Source organism: Bombus affinis, chromosome 8 (assembly GCF_024516045.1).
Source record: "Bombus affinis isolate iyBomAffi1 chromosome 8, iyBomAffi1.2, whole genome shotgun sequence".
In the NCBI taxonomy this organism is placed as follows: domain Eukaryota; kingdom Metazoa; phylum Arthropoda; class Insecta; order Hymenoptera; family Apidae; genus Bombus; species Bombus affinis.
The window spans coordinates 2,331,636-2,356,767 of NC_066351.1; the positions used below are offsets into that span (position 1 = coordinate 2,331,636).

At 36.0% G+C, this 25,132-nt stretch overlaps 2 protein-coding genes and 1 long non-coding RNA gene across 3 annotated transcripts in view; all 3 read right to left on the bottom strand.

Moving 5' to 3' along the window:
- Positions 1-23,152, bottom strand: part of LOC126919400 (uncharacterized) — a 34,401-nt gene extending 11,249 nt beyond the window's left edge. The window contains exon 1 of the mRNA XM_050728604.1: positions 20,315-23,152. Within this exon, the coding sequence (XP_050584561.1) occupies positions 21,317-22,927 (1,611 nt within the window). The 5' untranslated portion in view covers positions 22,928-23,152 and the 3' untranslated portion in view covers positions 20,315-21,316. The remainder of the gene's footprint in view (positions 1-20,314) is intronic.
- The window catches only part of LOC126919477 (uncharacterized), a 34,506-nt gene extending 11,249 nt beyond the window's left edge, over positions 1-23,257 (bottom strand). The window contains exon 1 of the long non-coding RNA XR_007711664.1: positions 23,147-23,257. This is a non-coding gene — a long non-coding RNA (uncharacterized LOC126919477). The remainder of the gene's footprint in view (positions 1-23,146) is intronic.
- LOC126919390 (nascent polypeptide-associated complex subunit alpha) overlaps positions 1-25,132 on the bottom strand; it is a 115,626-nt gene that overhangs the window by 52,788 nt on the left and 37,706 nt on the right. The gene's annotated exons all lie outside the window — the stretch shown is intronic.

The following is a 25,132-nucleotide window of genomic DNA, read 5'->3' on the forward strand; positions in this document are numbered from 1 at the left end:
AATCAAACTCCGGGTAGGAACAATGTCGCCGCTATGCGGGACTGCCTAGCAACGGCGGATGGAATTTTGTTGTTATCCCCGACCAGTATACAACAAAACGAACGCGATCGTAAGGAGAGGAAAGTTTTTATCAGTATTTTATTCGTGCAATCTCCTTGGAGAGTTTTAACATGGTTTTTACGAGCAGTATATACCGAGCGTCCCAGCGAACGTTATTTTGTGCTTCAAAATATATTTTACATTTAACAAAGAGTTACCCCGTTGACCGTGGATTCGTTATTGAACCTAAGATCATCGTCATTAACTCTCGAGTGTCTAATCACCGCGGTTATTTATCAAATTCTGTAAAAACCATATTTATACCAGTAAATATAATCTCTATTGTACAACAACGATGACTAGTCCAAATGAAGATTCGTTACACGCTCCTAAACCTAGTGACAACTCGACATATAGAATGAGCAAATACTGTTTACTAATGTCTTCTACACGTTTAAACAATATATTCTGGACATTTTGCTTACGACGAAATAACAAATGCGAATTTGTTGAAATAAACGATGCCTTGTTATAATAATCGTCATCAACTGTTACAAAGGCGCCACGGTGGTCACCTGAGACCACCAATAAGACAAACGGTCCATTGGGGAAGAATGTTGTCTTACATCATCAATTTATTATCATTTTGCCATTATATGCTTTGAATAATAAAAATACTCCCGTGGCGTCCTGAGTGAAACATGTGATTTCGGCGTGGCAAACACGGTTGAGGTACGTGCCAATTGGTCTTTGGCCGATTTTCGTCACCGCGTTATGATCGTTAGCAACGGCTACTAGGAGGTTCACATAGGGAGAAGGACCACGCTAAAAATGCTTAAAATAACCAAGTTCGTTTGAGCTTTCATAGGCGGATCTTGTTTGAACTTGAAACACTCCTACAATCTGGTTTACCTTTCCTACCTAAGCAGCAGAACCTTCGTAATAAAAATCAAGGACACACATTCTGAAGTTAAAGACATCAAGGCAGAGGTACCACAAGGAAGCGTCCTAGGCCCAATACTATACACATTATACACGGCGAACATGCCAACAACTACCAATAGCACAGTACTGACATTCGCGGACGACACAGCTATACTAGTCAGGCATACTAACCCAGAAACGGCAGTCAAATTACTACAAGAACACATCACAAAAATAGAAAAGTGGCTACAAGAAAAACAAATAAAAGCAAACGCCAATAAATGCAACCATATTACATTCACGCTGCGAAAAAAGATACCACCAAACATCCTACTGAACGGCACGCATATAACACAAACAAAGCATGTCAAATACCTAGGACTCCACTTAGATACACAACTCACATGGAAACTACATATCAAATCAATAGTAGAAAAAATACAGAAAACAAGGAAACAAATGCATTGGCTAACAAGCCGAAAATCCAAATTAAGCATAGAAAATAAATTAAAAATATATAAAACGATCATAAAACCAATCTGGACGTACGGAATACCACTATGGGGTATTCCGTATGCTACCACCACGGCAGCAATGAGCCATATAAACAAAATAGAGGTAATACAAGCTAAAATCCTTAGAACAATAGTAAACGCACCATGGTACGTTAGAAATGATGACATACGGAGGGACCTGGGAATCCCAACGGTCAAGGAAGAAATTAGCAGATACTCAGAAAAATACAAATCAAGAATAGCAACACACCCAAACCGGCTAGCTGCGGAAACGTACAAAACCATAAACATGGACAGAAGACTAAAAAGGAAGCACCCAGCAGACCTCATAAAGGATATAACCTAGCAAACGCGAGGATGGTACCCCGCTGGGGATAGCCACCAATATGTTAATATAACTGTTAAAAAATTCTACCAAATGTCCAAATTGGACAAATTGTGAATTTCAATAAATAAATAAATAAATAAATAAATAAATAAATAAAACCTTTTCTTCGACCATCTCCTCCAATGGTATTATGTAACTATGTTCTTGTAAAATGTTAGACTCGTTATGTGTAAAATGGCTAGAAGTGTTCGAGGTAAGAAATTTTGGTAATAGTTTCGGAAGGTTTCAAAGGGAAATATAAAACGCGATTAGCGTGTCTCTATTGTATTTGTCAATTTGCTAATGAATATGTAACAGGACAGTTCGTTGTATTTGTTCGTGGAGTTACGGTTTCAGAGGGAAACACGGAGCTCTATTTGTTAATATTCTCGGGCTGGAGCAGATTTCATTGCTACGTCAATATGTTTCACGTGAATATATTGACGTACAAATATTTGATGAACGGTTTTCAAACGTATTCAACCTTTTCAACCATCAATTTTGATAATTAAATATCGTCTAATAACAATTGCAAGCCTGAACGGTGTTTGTTAATTAATCAAGAAATATTGAAAAAGTTGTGTCAATAATAAAAAAATATTTGGAGATGATAAAACATCCTTTATATTTAAATTATTTAAAATCGTGTATGTCGGTCATCGGCCTGTTCGAAAAATTGAATTAAAATCAAGTCGTTTACGAGACGAACGCGAATATCAAGGCAATTCATTCGTCACGTGACCGGAATGCTGCAATTGCCAGCTACTTTTCCAATGAAATCGTTTGATTGTATTGTTCGTGTATTTTAATTGACGCTCTAAACAAGAAACCATTAATGGTTTTATGTATTCTAACGTTTATATAATAAAAGTTTCAGATTAATAATTCAGAATTCGCAATTCGATATTCAGTGTTAAGATTTTAGCCACAATTATAATTTGATTAGTAATATTGTATTATCTAATTCTTGCATAATGAAAAGTATACTGCTTCTTATGAATCATTATTTCTTTCAATTGTTAATAGCCAACAATTTTGTTTAATGATAGTAGTATTGAGATATGTATAATTTTGTGCTGAACTAGGTCGAATGTGTAGTGGAGATGTTTGTATGTGGATATCAGTGTGTGGAGATATGTGTGTGCGCGGCGACTGAGAAACAGACGAATGTAAACAGTTCAGTCGGTTAACAGTCTACAAAAGATCGGGTATGGAAGAAAGTGCTGAGACGCGTGCAGGTGTGTATCGATGAATATTCTAGAAATCGTTTATAAAATAAATATGTGTCTACGTAAATATTAATGCACAGTGAAAATTTATGTTTCCATAACAATATTTCGGCCATCAAGATCCACAATTCTCAACAAGTAGCAAGAGATAATTTTATTTTTGCTTTTAAACATTCAGCAAATTTAAATATGATTTATCATCGTAATACATATATCTTCTTAATATTGATCTATTAATCTTTTCTCATTTTCCATTTATCAATAGACATTAAAAGATGAGTAATCTTCGAAAAGGTTTCTTAGCAACAATCATTACCTAGCCATTATTTATACAATTCTGTACTTATCCCTATTCATCCTCTAAAAATACATAAACTGTAGAATTTCTAAAAAATCTGCCAAACAACGATCGTTTAAAACTATTGTTACAATTAACCATGGATCCCCCCTAAAAATAAATAAAAAGAAGAATTTCAGAAAAATCTCTGAACAACAATTGACACAAACGTACTGGGTCGTTAACAAAGAATATTTGCAGAATCGTTACTCGGGTAAACCTGTGAAAATTTAATACGAGCTGCAGGTGCGCGTATCGCGAGCGAAGGTTCGTTTAACACGCGCGTGCCAGGTTAACGCGTGCAATCCGTATTACAGCGATTAACCTTGCCGCTTTATCGGGTCGTGTCGTGAAGTGTCGCCGGGGAGAAAATTGAATCGTCGTCGCCACAGCCTTCGACGATCGATAGGCTTTGAAATCGGCGTATGCCGCTTAACGTCGCCGCCCGAAATTGGATCTCTGTTGTCGAACATGCTCCGAGCGAGTTGTTCGCACCACTCTGCTAGGCATATTGCGTTTCGCCAGCGAAAGGAAGCGCTCGCGTGCTTCATCGTTGTTTGCACGGCCGCAGAGGAATGAAATTTTCGAACTATTTGATTCGACGCCTCTGGCCAATCGCGATGCTTCTTTTGTTGTCCTTTCTTTTTTCTCCCTCTCTATCCCCCGCCGTTTTCTTTTCTCTTCCTTGTTATTTTCCATTTCGTGGCGAAAATCTTCGATGCGACGCTGCACGATTTTTATATGCAAAAGCGATTTTTGGATGCTTACGGAAAAAGTTAAAAGTAGAATTCCTTGACGAGACATATTGTACGGTGATGAATAGGTAACAGATGTTTATGCATTTATGGATAATTTAAAATGCAAAAATGCACAGAATACAAAATTTCGTAAGATATCCAAAATATAATGCTTGTTCGTAATATACTCAATCCACATATTGCACGGTACTTTGAAAACACGGTTCCGATATAACACGGTGCAAAAATTTCGATAGCACTCCTATACCATAATATTCTTATAACACGGTTTCCATACAGCACGACTTAATAAACTTGGCCATATATATATATATATAGCACAAATGTTTCCATCACGCTGTTTTGGTTTCACTTAACACGGAACGAATTAACTGAATTTACCTACGGAAAGGTAAATATATATTTGATTGTATATTGATGTACATTGATACATAGGTCAGTTAATAACATTGATGCATAGTAAGTACCAACTTGATTGCAGTCAATCGCATGTTATGGTATGTTAAACATGGAGCATCATGTAACAAATGAATCCAGATTTGAAATACACGCTGTTATACGATCAATATTAAAATGATATTGGAAAATGAAAACTTGAATGCTTTGAACATGCAATTCATAAATTAGTTTCTGCTTATAACAAATTTTTCCTGATGCCGGGGAATTATGTTGAAAAGTATTAATTATATACAATTTTATGTTACCAATACTTTCTTCATTCATTTATACCCTCTTTAGTGGTTATATTCTCTAGAGACACGAGTAACTCACTTAGTGATTGACTTACGTAGCATGTGAAACAAATCATAGCTTACACTCCATTTCTTTAGTTGTATTTATAAAAATATGGATTTACATAAACATCCACAGCCTAATGACGAAAATCTATTTTAGTATCACCGCTGTTCGTACTATTTTTACAGTTGACATCTTAATACTGCTTTGATGATTAAAAATTAATGTCATTAATTTTTAATAATCACATGGTACGCTCATTAAACTGTTCGATATCCTTGAAAATACACAGTTTCTTTATAACAGAATTTTCCAGAGAGGGAGAGAGAGAGAGAGAGAGAGAGAAAGAGAGGAGATACATAGACTCTTTTACGATGTTTGTGACGAAGTTACGTAAAGTATTTGTCTTCCTTTTACCCAGACAATTTGCATACAAAGGATACTTTTCGAATATTACGTAAGAAGAGAATTGTTCCTATCGATGAATTGGAAATCCCCATTACTTTGCAAACATATTAAAACTTGCAAAACCATCGAGCTTGCAATATTAAAAACTAGTAAAAAAATAAAGCGTTTTATTCAAAAATTCTCGACAAACTATTGTTTACATAACGTACATTTAGATACATAAGTTTTATAATATGTACTGTTGAAAGAATTCATTTCATTATTTTATAGCTTGTGATATGTGACCAAGAATTAGAACATTTTTATTATGTGTGTAGTATCGTGGACAAAAGGCCTAAGATATCGGTCGAACCAGAAACAATGTCGCGAGAGCCGAGATGCCGTCGGGTCCATCAATGTGTCGTCGGTCCTTTTAAGTGAATAGTTTCGTAGAAAAGGACTACGTGACCCTGGCCACGGGCTTTCGCGGAACACATGCGTGATGGGGCTAAGAAAAGACAAAGGGATGCTAGCCCATGGGGTATTAGTTAGTTGGGAAATCGGACAGTGTTATTTGAGAAGTCAGGGGGAGCGAATACAAAAGCCGGAGAGTGTGAATCGGGAAGTTGAGAGCCGAGTATGATAATAAGACGTACGACAATATTGTAATCAGTTCGTTGTTTAGAATATTATTTGTTAAACCAAAACATCATTACTTGTCCTTCCTCTAAGACCTATTAAGTTACTACATGTGTATCTATCTATAATGTAATTTTTATCATAATAATGTAAGTCATTATTATGAATTAATATATTATATAATATATAAAAATATATTAAGATATATTTTCATCCTATCGAATAATTGGGAAATCTTCATTAATATATTAGAAATATTAAAGTGTATAAAGTATGAAGCTTGCAATATTAAAAAATAAATAATAAAATATAATCCTTTATTTGCAAATTGTCGACAAATTATCGTTCATATAACGACTCTATATATATTTTTATTGCATTGAATGATACATGACAAAAAAAATTGAAAAATTTCCAAATTGACAATATTAAAATTCAACAAAATAAGATTTTATACACTAAAGTCTCTTATAATATGGTATTCCGAATACACGGTTTCGATATAACACGATACAAGAATTGCGACATATACAATCCTCCTATAACACGGTATTTTTATAACACAGTTCCCATATAACACGACTTAATAAAGTTGGACAACCTCCATATAGCACGAATGTTTCCATAACACTGTTTTGATTTCGCTTAACACGGTTTCGATAAAACGCGGGACGAATTAAGCGTGTTATAGGAGGGTTGACTGTATAATAAAATAAAATTCTATTGACTTTTATTCCCAAAATTCTCCATAAATTGTCGTACACAGAACGTCCATTAATTTACACAATTTTCATAATGTGTACTGCCAAAATAACGACTCGATATATCTCCACCCCATCGAATGATACATGGCGTGGATAAAGTAGCTCTTTTGCCCGTAAGTCATTCCGCTTTCATTCCAATATCGCGTAGCGTAAAACCGCTCGAATGTCTAGTCCTCAGTATTCCACGCACGTACGTTATAACATCCGGTCGATTCTCGCAAAATGTACGCTTCTCGGCGTTTACCTTGGTTCCAATGACAGTATCCGCGAATGAACGTTTAACAAGATTCGAGTTGATATCACACTGTGACTCCACAATATACGAAATAACTTATTCTATCAAGATTACACTGTCTTTGTATGGAATCAGAAACGAAAAATTGTTTTATTAATGCGGTCTGAATAATGCATCGCTTTCTGATCGAGTTCGTCGATCCTTCTGAATATACCGTACTCGGATATAGAATATATCGTAGTGTTACAGCATACAATGATCGCGAAATCGGATGGAATTTCGAACGAAAGAAGGAATAAAAGTTTCATCTCTCAAGTTTTTTTTTCCGTTAAATTTTGTAGATTTTGTTTCTTTCAATTCAATCAAATCAAGGTTTTTTTCAAAGAATTCGAAGTATTTCAGACGTTATTAGCAAACTCGCGAAGTATGATCGAATAAATGGGATGTATATACTTCTTATTCACGGTAGTTTCACTTACAAGCTGATGGAAGCGCGATGATGGAAGAGTTTGGAAGAACGCGCCATGTAGCTATGAAGGCGTATCGTGTGCATATCGACAGGATGATCCCAGAATTCTCAGTAGCGTGTGTTGCTCGATCTGAACAGCCTGGGAAGGATCCACGTTGACGGGTCGCGCGTAAATCCTGCCCGTTATCGAACTACTCAAATATTTCTGCGGAGAAATCCTCCAGCCTCTTGTGGTGCAAAGATTTATCAGCGGCATCGAATCACAGATCAGAGTTGTCAGTTGAAAGGAGCGTCGATATGCTGTCAGATAGAGCTGGAATTGCTCGGATCTCGATACACACGAGCCTTGGAATGCATCGAATCTTTTGTCGATGTTGCGAGATAAATATTTCTTAGATAGTTGATATGCATAATGCATCTCAAAATGTACCTTTGATGTTTACTGTTTGAATGAAAAGCGTGTTATTGATTCATTAAAGTTTGCATATTTACCGTCATAAATATTAAATTATGATATTAGATTATTCAATTATTCATTATTTCAATCTACACGTAAGATTAACGATTCAGCTTTTCTACAGAACATTATTAATCGATTATATATCGAATAAAACTATTCCAGAATTTAATATTATATTGTGACATTGTATATGTTTTAAAATTATTAAATATTCACACTGACTAGTCAGTGTACAGTAGTCACTCATAGAAATCTTATAGAAATGCCATTTTTATTAAAATAAAATGCTACAGAATTTTCCTTTATATTCAATGTAATTTATAATTAATTTATACCTAATGTATCCTATGTTAAGTTACCGAAAACTGTTTGCTTATTATCTTATGTATATTACAAAATAAATGTGTTATTGCATAATGTTAAATATACTTTATTTAAATAAACATGATCTTCTTATAAAGTGTAAAAGGATTGTTATGCATAAACAATTTTAGCAAAATTATTGACTGTAGATTATAAATTGAGAGTAAAAGTATCCATATCATGATTAATTTAATATTTGTAATGTTTATATACAAATTACTGTTTTTAGTAACTGCATTCATTTATTAAACAAATAGTATGAGCATGAATGAACTAATAATTTATTGAATTAATAATTTATGTAACGAGTCTCGATGAAACTATCCCTCTATACTATTAGAGACTGCAGAATGAAACGAGAAAATATTTATGTCGGTATACAGGTTTCGTGAAATAAATTGCATCACCAAAGAATTCCCAGGATGAAGATTTACGTCTGGATGCGTTGTTACACGTGAAATGATCGAAACGTTGGTGTAACTTTGCTGTCAATTGCATTAGCGTTTTCTTGCGTTAAGGCAGTCTTTCCCCATGCGATTTCTCATGAAATTGCTTTTTGACGATTGAAAATCATCTGTATCTTATTTGTGATGGATTTGTTAAATAGTAAATTTTGACAATTAATTACTGGCAATAAATATCTCATAGTTTCTATATACATTTTCAAATTGATTTCAAATTTTATCAATATAATAATCTTATCTTATTACAGTTTTAATGAAATTTCAAAAAGTTTGTTGAGAGCACCTGCACGTTTTCATTAATTTCAGGAACTAACAATCTAAAACTCGTTACTTCGAAGAGATTGAGTTCTAGTTTTACAACATGTAGAAGAAACACCAAACTTTTATTCTTCAGTAGATTTTCATCGCAGGAGAAAGTGTTATCGATCCCATTCTTTTCCACTCTTTATAGATCAGCGGTGTTCATTACGCGTGAAAAATCCAGACGAGGTAAAAAAGCTCGCCCTATGAATCGCCATAGTTTCTAGACGATTGCCACGAACGAACCGATCTCCAAAAACTCGTAGGGATCTCGTGAACGCCCGACCGTACGAACGTTGCATTTGATTGCATTCAATTTCCCAGTAAGTTCGCCTCTTTTTCCGCTCGATGACGAGGCTGAGTAAAATGCTCGCAAACGCGTCGTCGCCTTCATTTTCCACCTGATTCCCTTTGCTCCTTTATTTCCCTCTTTTTTTCCTTTTCTGCTATTCAGAATTGTTCGAAAGTGATTGCCAGTCGTTTTTTAATTCCAAATCGTCGTCGAATCATTCGCCGAATCAGATTCGTCTATCGAGATCGCATGAGATTTCGCAACTTCTCGCGATATTTGGCACAATCGATGGCTGGAATTGCAGTATGCCAGTGAGAAGCACTTGGGAAACACGAAACGCAGCCGGCGACAACGATATGACGCGCGTTTATGACATCCACTGGTAACATGTGGCACTGTTTGACTGATGTCCACAAATCACTATTTCGGTGCATCAGATACACGTGCTCGGTGCCGCGGCGAAATAGCCGGCGATTAGGAATAGCCGATCGTTGCCCGATCCAATATGATTTTCCTCCATTTGCACGGAGATCGTTCGACGATTGGCAGCGATCGAGATTCCAGCCCTCCATTCATTCTTCGCGATATCATCTCTAATGGTATTGTGTTATGTACAAGAAATGTGAAATCAAATTTATCTTTTTAAATGGAATGATTCGTAAGCGAAATATGGATTTCCTTTACATGTGATTTTTGGAGAAATTTTAATTTTATATTATTTTTCTGGATTATTTCTTTCATAATACTATATTAACTCTGAATTGTTGAGGTAGGATTTCAGAGAATTCGCGAATTTTCTAAATAAATAAAAATTGGTAGGCACCGGCTTTATATTACGATTCAGTCTTTATGTAATCATTGTTACATATATTTTCATTCTTATATTTTAAAAATTAGCTCTTGGATATTTATTTTTTTTTTTTTTTGTTCATTTCCTAGTATAAAAATACTAAAATTATTCAGTATTGATCTGAACTTGTTTAGGGTAAATTTTCTATTAATAGAATGAATTTTTAACTTTACATTTCGGATCACATATGTAGATACCGATACGTATAATACCATGATATGTAGTATATATATCGTTAAAATTAGCTCGTTTAAATGGAGCATAAAAAGATATAATATGTGTACCTGTGTATTTGTCAGAGACAAATTATTTTAGTATGAAAGAGAATTCAATAATTTTTCTTCAGATCGTATAACATTTCGGAAAAATTTTAACTGACTGTATGCTTGAATGAACGCAGTCGATTGAACGTTCCCAGGATCATAATAATTTTACCGTCACAGCATGCTAAGTTAGACGTTTCCAGTATTTTATGTAAATATATGATATAATACCGCGACACTGCCATGCTTCATTTTAGTCAATTTAGTATATTTCTCCACTCTTTCATATAACAAGATCTAACTCCGGTTTAGTTTGCAACGAAGCAAGATACGGAGCAAGAATTTTCTATGTCTTTGTCTTCGATAAATATAAATATTTTTATAGATATATTTTGATTAAAATCAAAATTAATTATTGAGCGATACTGAGAATGCAAGTTCAATATTCAGTACTTTCTTCATATTTCTTACATCGCCAAATTATACTAAATATTACTGTAGTATCGGAAAGGATAGGATTAGGATAATTTAGATTTGTAAAATTCTCCTAATACTATTTATTTAAGATAAATAAAAATAACAGATATTAATTGGACAGAGAACGATAAATGTTCAACTTGAACTAAACGCCAAAATCTTATTCTACTCAAATCACTCTCGCAACTCTATAACTCTAACCATTCAATCTCCCAACAACGCTAGCAACTCAGGCAACTCCGCAACTCTCACTGACTCTCTCAATAAAACGTTCTCACTTCTCGGTCAACGTTATTTTGTCCTTTTCCTAATTCGGTCCTATTTTCGTGCCGCAAGGACTAGGTGACTTTAGTCAATAGGTTTTTCTCCTATGTAAACTAACAGCCGAAGGACAGACGACACTGTTTCGATCGGTTGCTAACCAAGGTTTTGTTTTCGACACCACATTACAATAAGTTATATTACAGAATCATTTTAATATATTTATTTAGAATTTTATATCAGTATATAAAAATGTTCTTACACTTTCATCTGTTCGGCATTCTTGAAATCGCGCAATAAAATTTCTACAAATGCTACGAGTACAAAATCTAATAAAAAATATAACAAAATCTAACTCCGGTTTAGTTTGCAACGAAGCAAAATACGAAGCAAGAATTTTCTATATCTTTGTCTTCGATAAATATAAATATTTTTATAGATGTATTTTGATTATAATTGAAATTAATTATTGAGCGATACTGAGAATGCAAGTTCAATATTGAATACTTTCTTCATATTTCTTACATCGCCAAATTATACTAAATATTACAATAAATTATATTACAGAATCATTTTAATATATTTATTTAGAATTTTATATCAGTATATAAAAATGTTCTTACACTTTCATCTATTCGGCATTCTTGAAATCGCGCAATAAAAATTTTACAAATGCTATGAGTACAACGTAAAAAAAGTAAATACTGTGAAGCGTAACTCGAGTGCAATAGGTTCTGATGCATCAGCGAGATTCATTTCGGTGGTATCATAAGAATTTCAAATGGCAGGGAGTTGTTCCAACCGCGTGCTCGTAAACACTCCCCATGGATTCCGAAGCTCTTGCAATGGGATTAAGTTACACAGCGAGGCTCACATTGTTCGAAATAACGCGCGAGGTTAATTGCGATTCGCGTAACCACTAGGCAAGATCGTAAGACACGATACCCGTAATAATTATACTCCTCGTTATATCTCTCGTCCGTAATTGAATTTGCGATAACATCGTCGATACAGGATCATTCTTCTCGAACTGACATTCGAATCGATTTTACTCTTGCGATCGTACTATATCTCTTATACCTAAGCCTATTATACAACCTTCGACTTTTTCTTCGTCCCATGATGCATTAAATATATATACAAATTTGAAAACTGATCTAGATGAGACGAAAGCTTGTTATCTATTCAAGTTATCTCTTTGAGCGTCAGTTGATATTTTAATTAATTTACCACGTTTCCTTACCGCGTCCCAGTTTAACATCTTTGACTTTGCAATTTTTTAAATCGTCTCTTAGTACCGAGCATAGCAGCTAGAGACGAGAAATAAAATATGAACGTTGGACGAGGATCGATTTATCTTTCCATGCATTTGCTAACACCTTCCTTTCTTACGTTGAGAATATTCTCGGTTCTTATTCCATGGAATGTACACGGTCCCACGGTTTTATTATGATCATTCTTCGGCATCGGTCCAGCTTTATTCGACACGAATCGATTCCTTCTTTTCTTTCTCATTCGTCTCCTTTCTATGGCTGATAAATTTTTGTAGAATTCGTGTCTTCCTGGTCGACCTATTCGTAGTGGCGTTCTTTAATGCATTAAAAATGAGGAGTTCGATGGCTTAACGACCAAAGAGAAGTTGACGAACAATGGAAGACAGGACGAGAGGTACAGCAATGGCTAACGGTCCTCGTAATTTATGTTTTACGATTCCACGCTTCTATTCCCCTATTCTGCTCGTCTCTTCGCGATCATATCGCGTTTATACACGCAATCACGCTAAGTGGATCTTGTTTTCGAAAACAGGACGATTCTTTCGCGCTCATCGACGATTTTCTTCCTTTTTCTCGTTATGGAACTTGGATTCTTCATTGAAAATTATCAGATGGCAGGGGAAGATGGTTGCGCGAGGATACTTCTTTTGTCACACGAGGAACAAAGAAAGCGTCCAGACGAAATGAGATACGCTGCGTGCAATTTAACAAAGTGTGCCCCTTTTCTCATCGTGTACCACGTTACGAAGCAACGCGGGCGGATCTCGTCTGCCACGTGAGAATCTCTTGCGTTACAAATAATTTCTTTTGACCCTTTTCCTAGCCGTACATCGGACTACGCGACCGTGCTCCAGCACACAAGCTCACGTAAAGGCTCTAAATTGCTGCTATTACGTAGTACACTTGATAGATAACAACCGATCCTTTTACTCTTTGTGAATATTTTAGTTGTTCATGGAAGAACCACACAAAGCTTAATCGTGAATACGTTAGAGGATTGTTCTTAACGTAACAACGTGATGCTAGCTATGGTGAATTAATTAAAAAAGACTGCAAAATGTGAAATTGCATTGCGATCTTCCGGAGCTTCCCACTTTTTCAAGTTAATTCGTTCAGGTTTCGCTCACCTGTGAATCGTTCGCAATTTTTTATTGACTTTGTTTTTATAATCTATAAACGATTCTTTTTTGTTTCCTTTTTTTTTTTGTTTACATTCATTCGGTTACTCCGCGATCATTGTTTTTTCATTCGAACTGCCTGTTTCAGTAGAATTTTTCTTTCCGTAGCAGAGTTTCAACCCATATCGTTAAATATTTGCTTTTCATTTATTGAGCGAATTAACGCGTCTGCGTGCATTGAAATCAGCAAACAGCGCCGCATGTTGTTTATATGTATCAACTGAACATGCGCAAATGTTTAGATATAATAATGATTTATTAATTCCGCGCGTGCAACGTGATTTTTCTCTGTTTATCCGGTTATTAGTCCCAGCGATAGACATTAATATATCTATTAGAACATGAAGAATCGTTTCCATCATAAATTCTCTTCTATTTCTTTCTCAAATTCCGTTGTATATTTTCTTTAATTTTGCGCATCTGATAGATTAAATAATTAAAAAGATCGCATTGTAGATAAATTGCAAGCGTCACGATATTTCTTCGAATCACGAACATTGGTCTATACATTTTATCCAATGCCGCTTTTCTCAGTTGGTTTTCTAGCTGTTTGTTGTAATAGTAATCTATCATCGTAGCAGTCGTCACGCTAATAAACCTACAATACAATGACTACAAATAGTTTAGGCACACCATTGTATTTATCATAGCATTTACCTATTTAGCTTCTTGCAAAATAAAAATACTTTCTGTGCCAACACCTTTTGTAATCATTGTATGTTCCTAGTAAGCCTACTTGTCAAATTGTTCTTGATTTGTCTTCTATCATTATGATAAAAATGAATAAAGATAAATCTTACAAGTTGTGGCAGAAATTACTGACACTAAGAATAAGTACAAGCGAATATCTCAGACGATTATCTTTGAAAAAAATTCCAGATTTCAGCATCAGCTCCGTATCTTCCTCCTAATCCTTTCTTTAAGCATAAATCACAGCGAACGTATGTTATCGAAACGATCTTTATAAGCGATATCGTCGCCGCTTAAAAAGGAGCAACCTTGCTTGCCTTTACAAAACGATGTGGTAGAAAAAGCAGGATGCGGCTACCCATTCAATTTGCGCTTAACAAAGCCCCAGCCTTCCTTCCTATCTTCTTTTACAGCCGCTTGCGAGTCGACTGCGTTCATGTAAGAAAAAGCAGCGACTTTCCTCTTAATTCTCGTCTTTTCGTCACTCCGTTTCCATCCGCAGGAAATAGTGGGCGTGAAAGCTCGAGGATTACCGAGTGTCACGCATAATTTGATCGCTTCGACTTCCGAATAAATGATGATCGTTTAATAATTCGAATTTCATGGTTTTATCGTTGGTGAAAGAAATTCAGATAATTTTTATCAAGAAGAATCAGAAATATGTTTTGTTCAATGATGAAATAATTTGTAATAAAAATAAAAACGATAAATAGAAATAGAGAAATATAGAAATAGTCATCGGGTCTCTACTTTCTTTTTCCCAACTGTCCTCTCGTATTTGTTCTGTGTCCTTGCATCTCTTTGTGTTTTCTCATCTACGCAAATTGTGTTTCCTATGCATTTACACATTGTATTAGGTTGTCTGAAAAGTTTCTTTCGTTTTATGAAGAAATAATAAACGCACAACGTTTTTTCTTTTATATTATTTTGTCGAATTACGTACGATCCATTTTGTTCTGTTGAGATAAACACCGCGACATTTCACAGACTTGGTTTCACGTCTATATGAATGTGCACTGTTTTAAAAAACACATTTGCGAAAGAAAGACACTTTTATGTATTATTATGTATATACTTGTATGTATTATTCTCTCATATATGTATTTTCAATTACTTGCCCCAAAATAAAGTAGAGTAGCGGACAACAGTTTAAGACGAAATGGAAGAAATAAATAATTGGTTTACTTGCCATGAAAAATATAAATACCGTGTTCTACTTTTGGTATTAACCAATTAGACATTATTTTGTACACTTACGAAAAAAATTTCATTTTGATATTTTACCCAGTAGCTAAGTTATAAAAAAAAGAAACAAAATCTATATAATATTCGTCGATCAAAAGTTTAGTTACACAAAAAATATTAATTTTTGGTGAGAAAATATACACAATTTTTGTTTAAATTCAATATTTTGTCCAATATCTGTTATTTCTTATCACTTCGGTACATCCTCTTGGCATAGAATCTATTAATTTTTTACATTGATCTACCGTAATATTACTCCAAACTTTTTCAATTGTAGAGTAAAGCTCATTTAAATTTTTCGATTTATAACCTTGTACTGTATTTTTTATGATGCTCCACAAATTCTCAATTGGATTAATGTCTGGTGATTGCGATGGCCACGGCAGCAGGGTAATATTTTCTTCTTCAAAAAACTGTTTCACGACCCGAGCCGTGTGCTTCGGATCATTATCATTTTGAAAAATAAAATCATCACTCATATTGTTGCGTGCAAAAGGCAACATTGTGTTTTTGAGTATGTCCATGTATTGAAAATGGTCCATAATTCCATTGATACGACATATCGGTGCAGGGCCGCCTTGAGAAAAACGCCCACACCATAACGTTTCCACCACCATGTTTAAGAGTTTTTAAAACGCACTGTGTTTTCAAACTTTCGCCAATTCGACGTCTAATATACCGTATCTCGTCAGAAGAGACGCGATTAAATTTCGATTGGTCTGAAAACAGTATCTTTTGCCAATCTTTACTTGTCCAATGCTTACGAGCTTTAGCAAATGCAAGTCGTCTTTTTCGATTCCTAGAACTCAGCAGTGGTATCTTTTGGGGTTTTCGTCCTCTTAAGTTAAAGTCTTCTAATCTTCTCCTAACAATTCTAGCACTAATTTGTGTATCGTTTTCATGGTTTATCTCCGCAGCAATATTATTTGCACTACGAAAACCACCCTTTTCGCTCAATCGATGAATCCGGCGATCCATTTCGGCGTTTTTTCGTTGATCGCAATACAAATTTATGCCAAGCTTGCTTACAAGTCGTTTCTGACCTGCTCACTATACTTGCTATTTCGGTGAAGGTTTTACTTCGCTTTCGCAGCCTTACGATTTGTTCCCTTTCGTTTTCAAGTAAATTCTTTGTTTTACCCATAGTCTGTTTCTACCTAAATGAATTTTAAGCAACGAAAGGTACACTAAACAATGATTTCGACATTCCAGAATCAAAATGTTCAAAAACTGTACTCACACTCACGTTATACACAGATCGTCTTAAACTAATGTCCACTGTTTACAAGTGCTAAGCGGTAACTAACTGTTGTAATTCAAATCACGTTGTTGTTTTGCCTCGGAGTATCAAGATCGTTAGGATACACGTAATGTAAGAATAAATAAACTCCGAGCAAAACAACGTCGCCGCTACGTGCAACCATCGAACAAAGACAAGTTTGAATTTTCCGACTCTCCCCAATATAAATAAACAGACGCGATCGCAAGGAAGAGTTACAGTCAGTTGTCGATCAGTTATCAACCAGTTATCAATGAATTATCGATCTAATTGTCATTAACGAGTCTATTTTACGACTTATATACTGTACCAGCGTCTCAGCGAATATAACATGTATACTAATTTATTACTTTAAATATATTCGACGGTTTTAACAACGAGCAATCTCGTTCAATAAATCTCACGGTCAAACAACCTACACAAATTCTTTACAGGTCAAACATACAGCTATGTCATTCCAGAGAGACAAACCGAATAGAAGAACAATATGTGTATAAGATGCTTGTAATCCAGTTTACAAATCATCGTCTTAAACTTTTGTCCGCTACTGTAGATAATGTTCCAAAAATTTAACGAGTTTCAATAAGTAAAGAAGACGTTTCATTCTAAGTATAAATAATATAAACGTCAGTAAGTTTCTTAAGCGTTTCGAGAAACAGGTTGACAAAGTATATCACGGACAAATTTATGGTCCTAAAATCGCGGGCAGACGATTTTTTAAACACGAGAGCACGGAAACAAAGGATAGCAACCGGAAATGCAGCTGGTCAAAAGGTTGAGATAAGACGCAAAAACACGTAACGCGACTAGTCACGCAATTAAGGACGAAACAAAAGGGCCGACCTCTTTTTCCCGCGCATGAAAACGCTGCCGCGTTTCCCTTCATTTCCTTTCCTTTATCTTCGCGTCCACCCGGCTACATATATGCGTTCTCCTTCAAGCATTTCTCTATACGAACCGTAATTAAGTCTCCACTTAATCTTTCATGCCCAAAGTCGCAGCGTAAAATGGAATTTTTCGCTTTCTTCCCGTTTGTTTTTTCACTACGTTCTGCCGGAAGATCGTCCGTAATCTTCATTTTTAGTCACAGAGGAATTAACCGTCTCTTTGATGTGAAAACATGGGATGCAATTTTCTTGTTTTGTAATTTTATTCTTAACACACAGACCCTATACATTTGAAACATTATAAATAACGATATTAGATTCGTTCCAGCACCGTACTGAGATATAATACAACGAACGGTGCTACAGCGAATAATTTTTATCAAGAATATCAAGATATTATAACGTATCGTTATTTATTTTTATTTTTGTACGTATTATATACTATTTTTTCTTTACTAGAGATAAAACTAAAGTTTAATGATGATATGATAAAATTAAAAGTTTATCGTTTTTTAATTGCTGTTCCAAAATATATTTTTAATTCTGTGACAAAATATGTTTTCAATCTCTTTGAATAAGTCAGATACACGAAATCGTTAAATGTATACAAGTAGACTTTAGTGATTGAACATAAATAATTTCTTTAAATTTTGCAATTTTTGGTTTCCAATAGTCTCTGTTATGTTCAAATTAATGCCTGGCCGTTGTTCAATTAGCGGGCAAGGCTTCTCGACTGACAATATCAGTTACCGAACCATTTCGATGCGTCATTTAGGTAATCCATGGAAATGCGCGAGCAGCGTGCATGAGTCCGGTACGAATTTATAGGGGGATATTACTAGGGCATTATAAATTAATAGCGGTGACAAAACTATTTGTATGGTTGATTAATGCCGCGATTCGTAATACGCGGATAACGACGGTACCAAAACGGTCCCACGAAATCGATTGTAGCACGCTATTTAAAATAATTGCCACGAGAGCGATATATATTCATACGCGGGAAGATTGAATTTCGTTTCAAATCTGTCTTTGGTGCCTTTTCTACAACGGCGTAAATATACTCAATGAAATTACATCTCTAAGCTTGTTAAACAATTATAGGTAATCCATTTGCGAAACGACAAACATAAAAGCGAGACAGATGAATTTAATCTGTGAGTCCACCATTCAAGGGTCAGTATTATTTTATCGAGATATATGTGGGGTTAAGTCATCAGACGCGTTGTATAGAGACACGAATATTCAGATCGCTTCCTTCTGTTTCGCTAATTCCACTGCACATGTCGCTAATTATCATATTTATAAAACGCTACTGTTCCATATTCAGCCGTGGAAATTTCCAGGAAACTTGGACCGTGATTAATTTTTAACCTAGATTCTCCTTTTCTCTCGCGAAAAAGAAACAGTGACTCGTTTTGTTTAATTACATGCCATCGTGGAAATAACTAATCTAATGCGTACCGAATTCAAAGCGTTTTTCTAAATACTACGTGAATTAAAAAAAAAAAAAAAAAATAAAAAGGTGAAAAGAGAAGAAAGAAAAAAGCAGAACAATAAAAGTCCCTCTATAAAACCTTAATCGCGTGACTTTTATGCGATAAAAGCTTCTTGTCTAGATTTTATCAGGTTTTTTGAAAGGAAAAAAAAATTAAAAGTGATTCTATTTCCTTAAAGATGAGCGAAAGTCTGTGAAGATTGAAATTTTCCCACATCTGTCTACCTTTTTAAACGATCTTAACGAGACTGGGGAAACAAGCCACTTTTTCAAAAGACGATGCGCCGCCTTGATTTTGTTACGGGAAAATAACGTTCACGGTTTCGCTGGTGATTCACCTGGAAATTCCCCGTATGTAAAAGGGGCGTCATCCTTCCGGTAGAAGAGAAATCTCGTCAACGTAATTTCCATTCCAGCGTGTTGTGTGCAATTTACAGCACGACGCCCGATCCCCGAGCTATTTAAATTGGATTGTCCGCGGTATGTTGGTGAACGCGGATTATACTCGAGATTAATTCGCGAATATACACTTAAGTGATCGTTATACGATCAACGGCATTGCCGCTGTAATAAAATATTGTGTGCTTTAGAATAATTTTTCGCTGAATCGCGAACATGAAAGTTATACAATTTGATATTAATAGTAGGAACTCGAGTAACTTGATGAAAATTTTATTAAAATTTACTCGGTATCGAGGATTATGAATCATTTTTTATCAATTTTTGTGTTTCGAAGGAAACTTCTTTGAAGTCCTTGGAAAATATTTCAAAATGAATGTTGAAGATATAGTAGCGTTAAATGTAATAAAAGGTACTATTAAGAGTATGTTTACTTTATTTATTTATTTATTTCAAAATGAAAGTTGAAGATGTAGTAGCATTAAATGTAATAAAAGGTACTGTTAAGAGTATGTTTACTTTATTTATTCATTTATTTCAAAATGAAAGTTGAAGATATTGTAGTATCGGAAAAGAATAGGATTAGGATAATTTAGATTTGTAAAATTCTCCTAATACTATTTATTTAAGATAAATAAAAATAACAGAGATTAATTGGACAGAGAACGATAAATGTTCAACTTGAACTAAACGCAAAAATCTTATTCTACTCAAATCACTCTCGCAACTCTATAACGCAACAACTCGATCTCTCTACAACGCTAGCAACTCTACAACTCTACAACTCTAGTCTTCGGCTTCTGCATTCGCACGCTCTCGCTTCTTAACTCACACTGTACGTCTTTTGCATTCGTTCTCGCCGGCGTCTCAACTAACACTGCCTTTAGCGTCTCTTTGTCTTTTCCCGCCCTATCGCGCACGTGTCCCGAAAACGCCCGTGGCCAGGGTCACGCAGGCCTTTTCCACGAAACTGTTCACTTGAAAGGACCGACGACACATTGGTGTACCCGACGATGCCGCGGCTCTCGCGACATTGTTTACGATTCGGCCGATATCTTAGGCCTTTTGTCCACGATACTACACTCGGCCATTCCTGACAAATCACATCTGCCCTCAGATGTGCTCATCACTGTTCTCACTATCATCACTGACACCAACGTTCCACCACTTCATGTGGTCGGCTGCAGTGGAAGTCGTGCGCGGTCGCTCGTGTTCGCCTTCTCGTTGCACTACGTAGCGGTCATTTCGCAGGACTTTCACCACACTGTATGGCCCAAGGAACTTTGAATGCAGCTTTAACCCAGAACCACCTTGCGTCCTCTCGATCGCCACCAGATCTCCTGTTTTGTAGATTGTCGCCTTCTTGCGTCTCTTGTTGAACGCCCTTCGCCGACAAGAGGTCGGATTGATAGCTCGTCTTCGCACTACCTCAAATTCTCTTGCAGCCGCCTCATTCTCGCTTTTGGTTCGCTTCTTAGAACTCGCGACAGAATTTGTATAACTCTACAATTCGCGCGATGCTCGGTGCATCCTACAAAAACTTCATCGCAACCGTCCGTGTCGTTTCAACCCGACGCTACTGCGGTTATGTTCGCCGCAACCGATTCATCTAACGAAATTTTGTTCATTACGACGGTGTCCTTGAGACAAGCACTCGTGGGAACTACAACTGCCTGCTTGTGTTGCACGTTCTCGACACGAGATAGAACTACCTCACGCGCTCCCGTCTCTGTCTCCTTTAAGGACTTCTGGAAACCCATCGTAATTCTCGTTTTTCTATTCTACTAATGGAGATATCTCCCCTCTTCATGTTTATCTCGACGGTATCCAGGAAGTCTGTACCTATCAACAACGAGTGTTGCATCGCAGTGTTCGGAACTACGTGTATCGTTATATGATACAATTCACCGTCTATAATAATATCTGTCGGAAATTTCCCGAACGTGAAATTTCTTTTAGACCCGATACTGTGAAATTCAATAATGTCTCGACTTAATTTGGGCGCTCCGATTCTTACATACTGATTATACCGCATCAAGGTTAACTCGTTACCGGTATCTATCAGCGCGCTCAGTTCGAAATTTCCGATCTTCACGTCTTTACCACGCTTCGTCGATAACAATCGAAACATACTACCAACCTCTTTAATGGACTCGCTCAGATTGTCGCACTTCGATGCAATGTGTCCGTACTCTCTACACTTGAAACACTTAGGACCTCTCGATCTGTTCGGGCAACCTGCACTTACATGTTCTTTATCACCGCAATTATAGCAACGCGTCTTTCTCGCACTTCCACATTGACTGGGACTGTTGTTTCTCTCAATTCTGGCTGACTTCGCAACCGACTTCGTCCTTCGGCTCTTCTGCTCCTCGTACGCGGTTAGCTTCTTCCTTAGCTCCTTAATGGATGCAGCACCATACAGCATAGACTTATGGACTTCTTCGTCTACTATCCCGTCTATGACGTATTCTATTTTGGCTTCTTCCTCCATATCGACGTGACTGGCTATTTCAAGCATGCGATACATGTAAGCCATACATCCTTCGTCATCTCGTTTTTTTGTTTCCTGCAGTTTGCGGTGTACTTGCAAAGTGTTAAATTTTTTCGAAAACTCCCTTATCAGACCTTCTTTTAACTCATGCCAAGTTCTAGCATGGCACTCATAATTCACAAATATCTTTGCCGATCCTTTCATCAGCTTTTTTGCATAAATTACCTTCTGTTCTTTTGTCCACCTACACATGCTTGCAGTTTCTTCGAACGCCTCGAACCATTGATTAATATTTTCGTTATTTTCGCCTGTAAAAACTTCTAAGGCGTCTTGGACATCCTGAAAACTTACTGTCATACACCTACGTGTTTTCCTACGGAATTTGTCAGGTTTTTGATATACACCTCGCACGTTCCTTTTGCTTTCTCTTTCGTCTTCTTCATCGTCTTCAGTTTCGCTTTCGTCGTCGCTCTCTTCTTCCGACGACGTATCCTCTTCTTCCATCGCCGCCTGTAGTCTCACGCGTAGTTCAGCTTTTCTTCCTCTTGTCTCTAGCCCCATACTAGCAAGACGTTCTCTTAATTCTTTTGTCCTAAGCTTCTCGAGACCTTCGTCCTCATCTCGATCACGCTTAGTTTTTGGTATTGCCCCTGAACCTTGCTTCTCCGTGGTCTTTTTACCGTTTGCTGGCTCTTTAGGACTTGGTTGTCCAGTGCTATATGCTCGATTTAACCTGGCAACCAACACCGACCTTGCACCAGATACTGGTAGATTTAACTGTGCAAGCTTGTTTCTTAATTCTTCCAGCGTTAGATTTTCCTCACTTGAAAACTGTTCCTCTTCACAATTTGCCATTTTCAACTCTTTTTTTTCAGCACAATTAGTTCCGTTAAACGTGTCGTTCTCTGTCTGGTTTCAATCCCGGCTGAGCCCCCAAAATGTAGTATCGGAAGAAGGATAGGATTAATAAAAATAACAGAGATTAATTGGACAGAGAACGATAAATGTTCAACTTGAACTAAACGTAAAAATCTTATTCTACTCAAATCACTCTCTCAATTCTATAACTCTAACAAATCGATCTCTCTACAACGCTAGCAACTCTACAACTCTACTCGTCGGCTTCTGCACTCGCTCGCTCTCGCTTCTCAACTCAGACTGTACGGCCTTTGCATTCGTTCTCGCCGGCGTCTCAACACTGCCTTTAGCGTCTCTTTGTCTTTTCCCACCCTATCGCGCACGTGTCCCGAAAACGCCCGTGGCCAGGGTCACGCAGGCCTTTTCCACGAAACTGTTCACTTGAAAGGACCGACGACACATTGATGCCGCGGCTCTCGCGACATTGTTTACGGCCTGATATCTTAGGCCTTTTGTCCACGATACTACAATATAGTAGCATTAAATGTAATAAAAAGTACTGTTAAGAGTATGTTTACTTTATTTATTTATTTATTTCAAAATGAAAGTTGAAAATATAGTAGCATTAAAAATAATAAAAAGTACTGTTAAGAGTATGTTTACTTTATTTATTTAATTATTTTGAAATGAAAGTTGAAGATATAGTAGCATTAAAAATAATAAAAAGTACTGTTAAGAGTATGTTTACTTTATTTATTTAATTATTTTGAAATGAATGTTGAAGATATAGTAGCATTAAAAATAATAAAAGGTACTGTTAAGAGTATGTTTACTTTATTTATTTATTTATTTCAAAATGAAAGTTGAAGATATAGTAGCATTAAATGTAATAAAAGGTACTGTTAAGAATATGTTTACTTTGAACTCAATAAAAAGATGTTATTACAAGATAAGAGACGTGAAATGAAAGATTATAGAGACTGTGAATACGTATTATAACTCTGTCAGAGTTAAATCAAGTCAGATACCGCAACGAGACTACGAAAGTAGAATATCATCTGGAGTAGGCAATATTTCTTATTGTAAATAAAAATATAGTATCTTTGAAATCGAAGCATGCGACAAGACGAAGGATAGTTATTCCGACAAGAAGACAAGGAAATATATAGACAAGAAAAGTTATTCCGATGGTGAAACAGTAGCAAAGGCGGTTAGACAATCAAGAGTGAGAATATTATATCACTTAAAGCAGACAGTATTTATTGTTCTAATATAAAATTGTTAAATAGATAGTACATTTGCATTGTACGTGTGAGAGTGAGGGAGCGAAGAGCGAAGAGCAAGACGGCCCAGGTTTCCGTTGAGACAAAAGAACGACTAGAAGAAAGAAACAAGCGAATGAGTGTCTTCTAGCCCTTCAAAGAGTAACCCACGTGTAGAGCTAAACTTAGTTAATATGTAAATAAAGTTTAACTTTTTATTCTTTCCAAATTCTCTCCATAGCTTAACAAAAAATTATATAAATATATACCATAATAATATAATAAATGTATAATATGAAATATAAAATAATAAGTAAAATAATAAGTAAATATAAATATCACATCTTTCAATCTAATACGAAAATGTTATCTAAAATTAAAACATACAAGACAAGCGATGAAGTTATGAATGCGACGGTAGTACAACCCTGTTATAGGTCAAACGACATAAATCATTCAAACCAAATAGTATTCGCCGATAAATGAATCGAATCGTATCGAGCGTATAACCCAGTTTTCACTATATTCTCCATCGTTGGCACATCGCAAGTAGAAACAGAGCATCGCCTCGCACCTTTTTATGATCCCTAATGTAAACGAAACCGGCTGAAACCGGCACAGGAATCCCAGAGGTGAGAGCCAGTCATGCGACCGTCGAATACATAACTGTGCTATGTGGATATAATGCAACTCGGTTTACTCAAATTTTGTATTTAGATACCATTTGCATATCTCATTCTGTATCATGTTTGTAGTTTTCCGCGGTTTTTCTCCAATTTGTCTCCGATTTAAACAACTACGATTTTAAAAGTTATCTCGTGAAAAGAGGGATCCGTTGCACATTGCCACTGATCCACTTCGACGTATCGTAAATTCCAATCGTTCCAGGATCACAGAAAACAAATGAAATCTCTCGCGAACTACGAAACGGTACGGTATG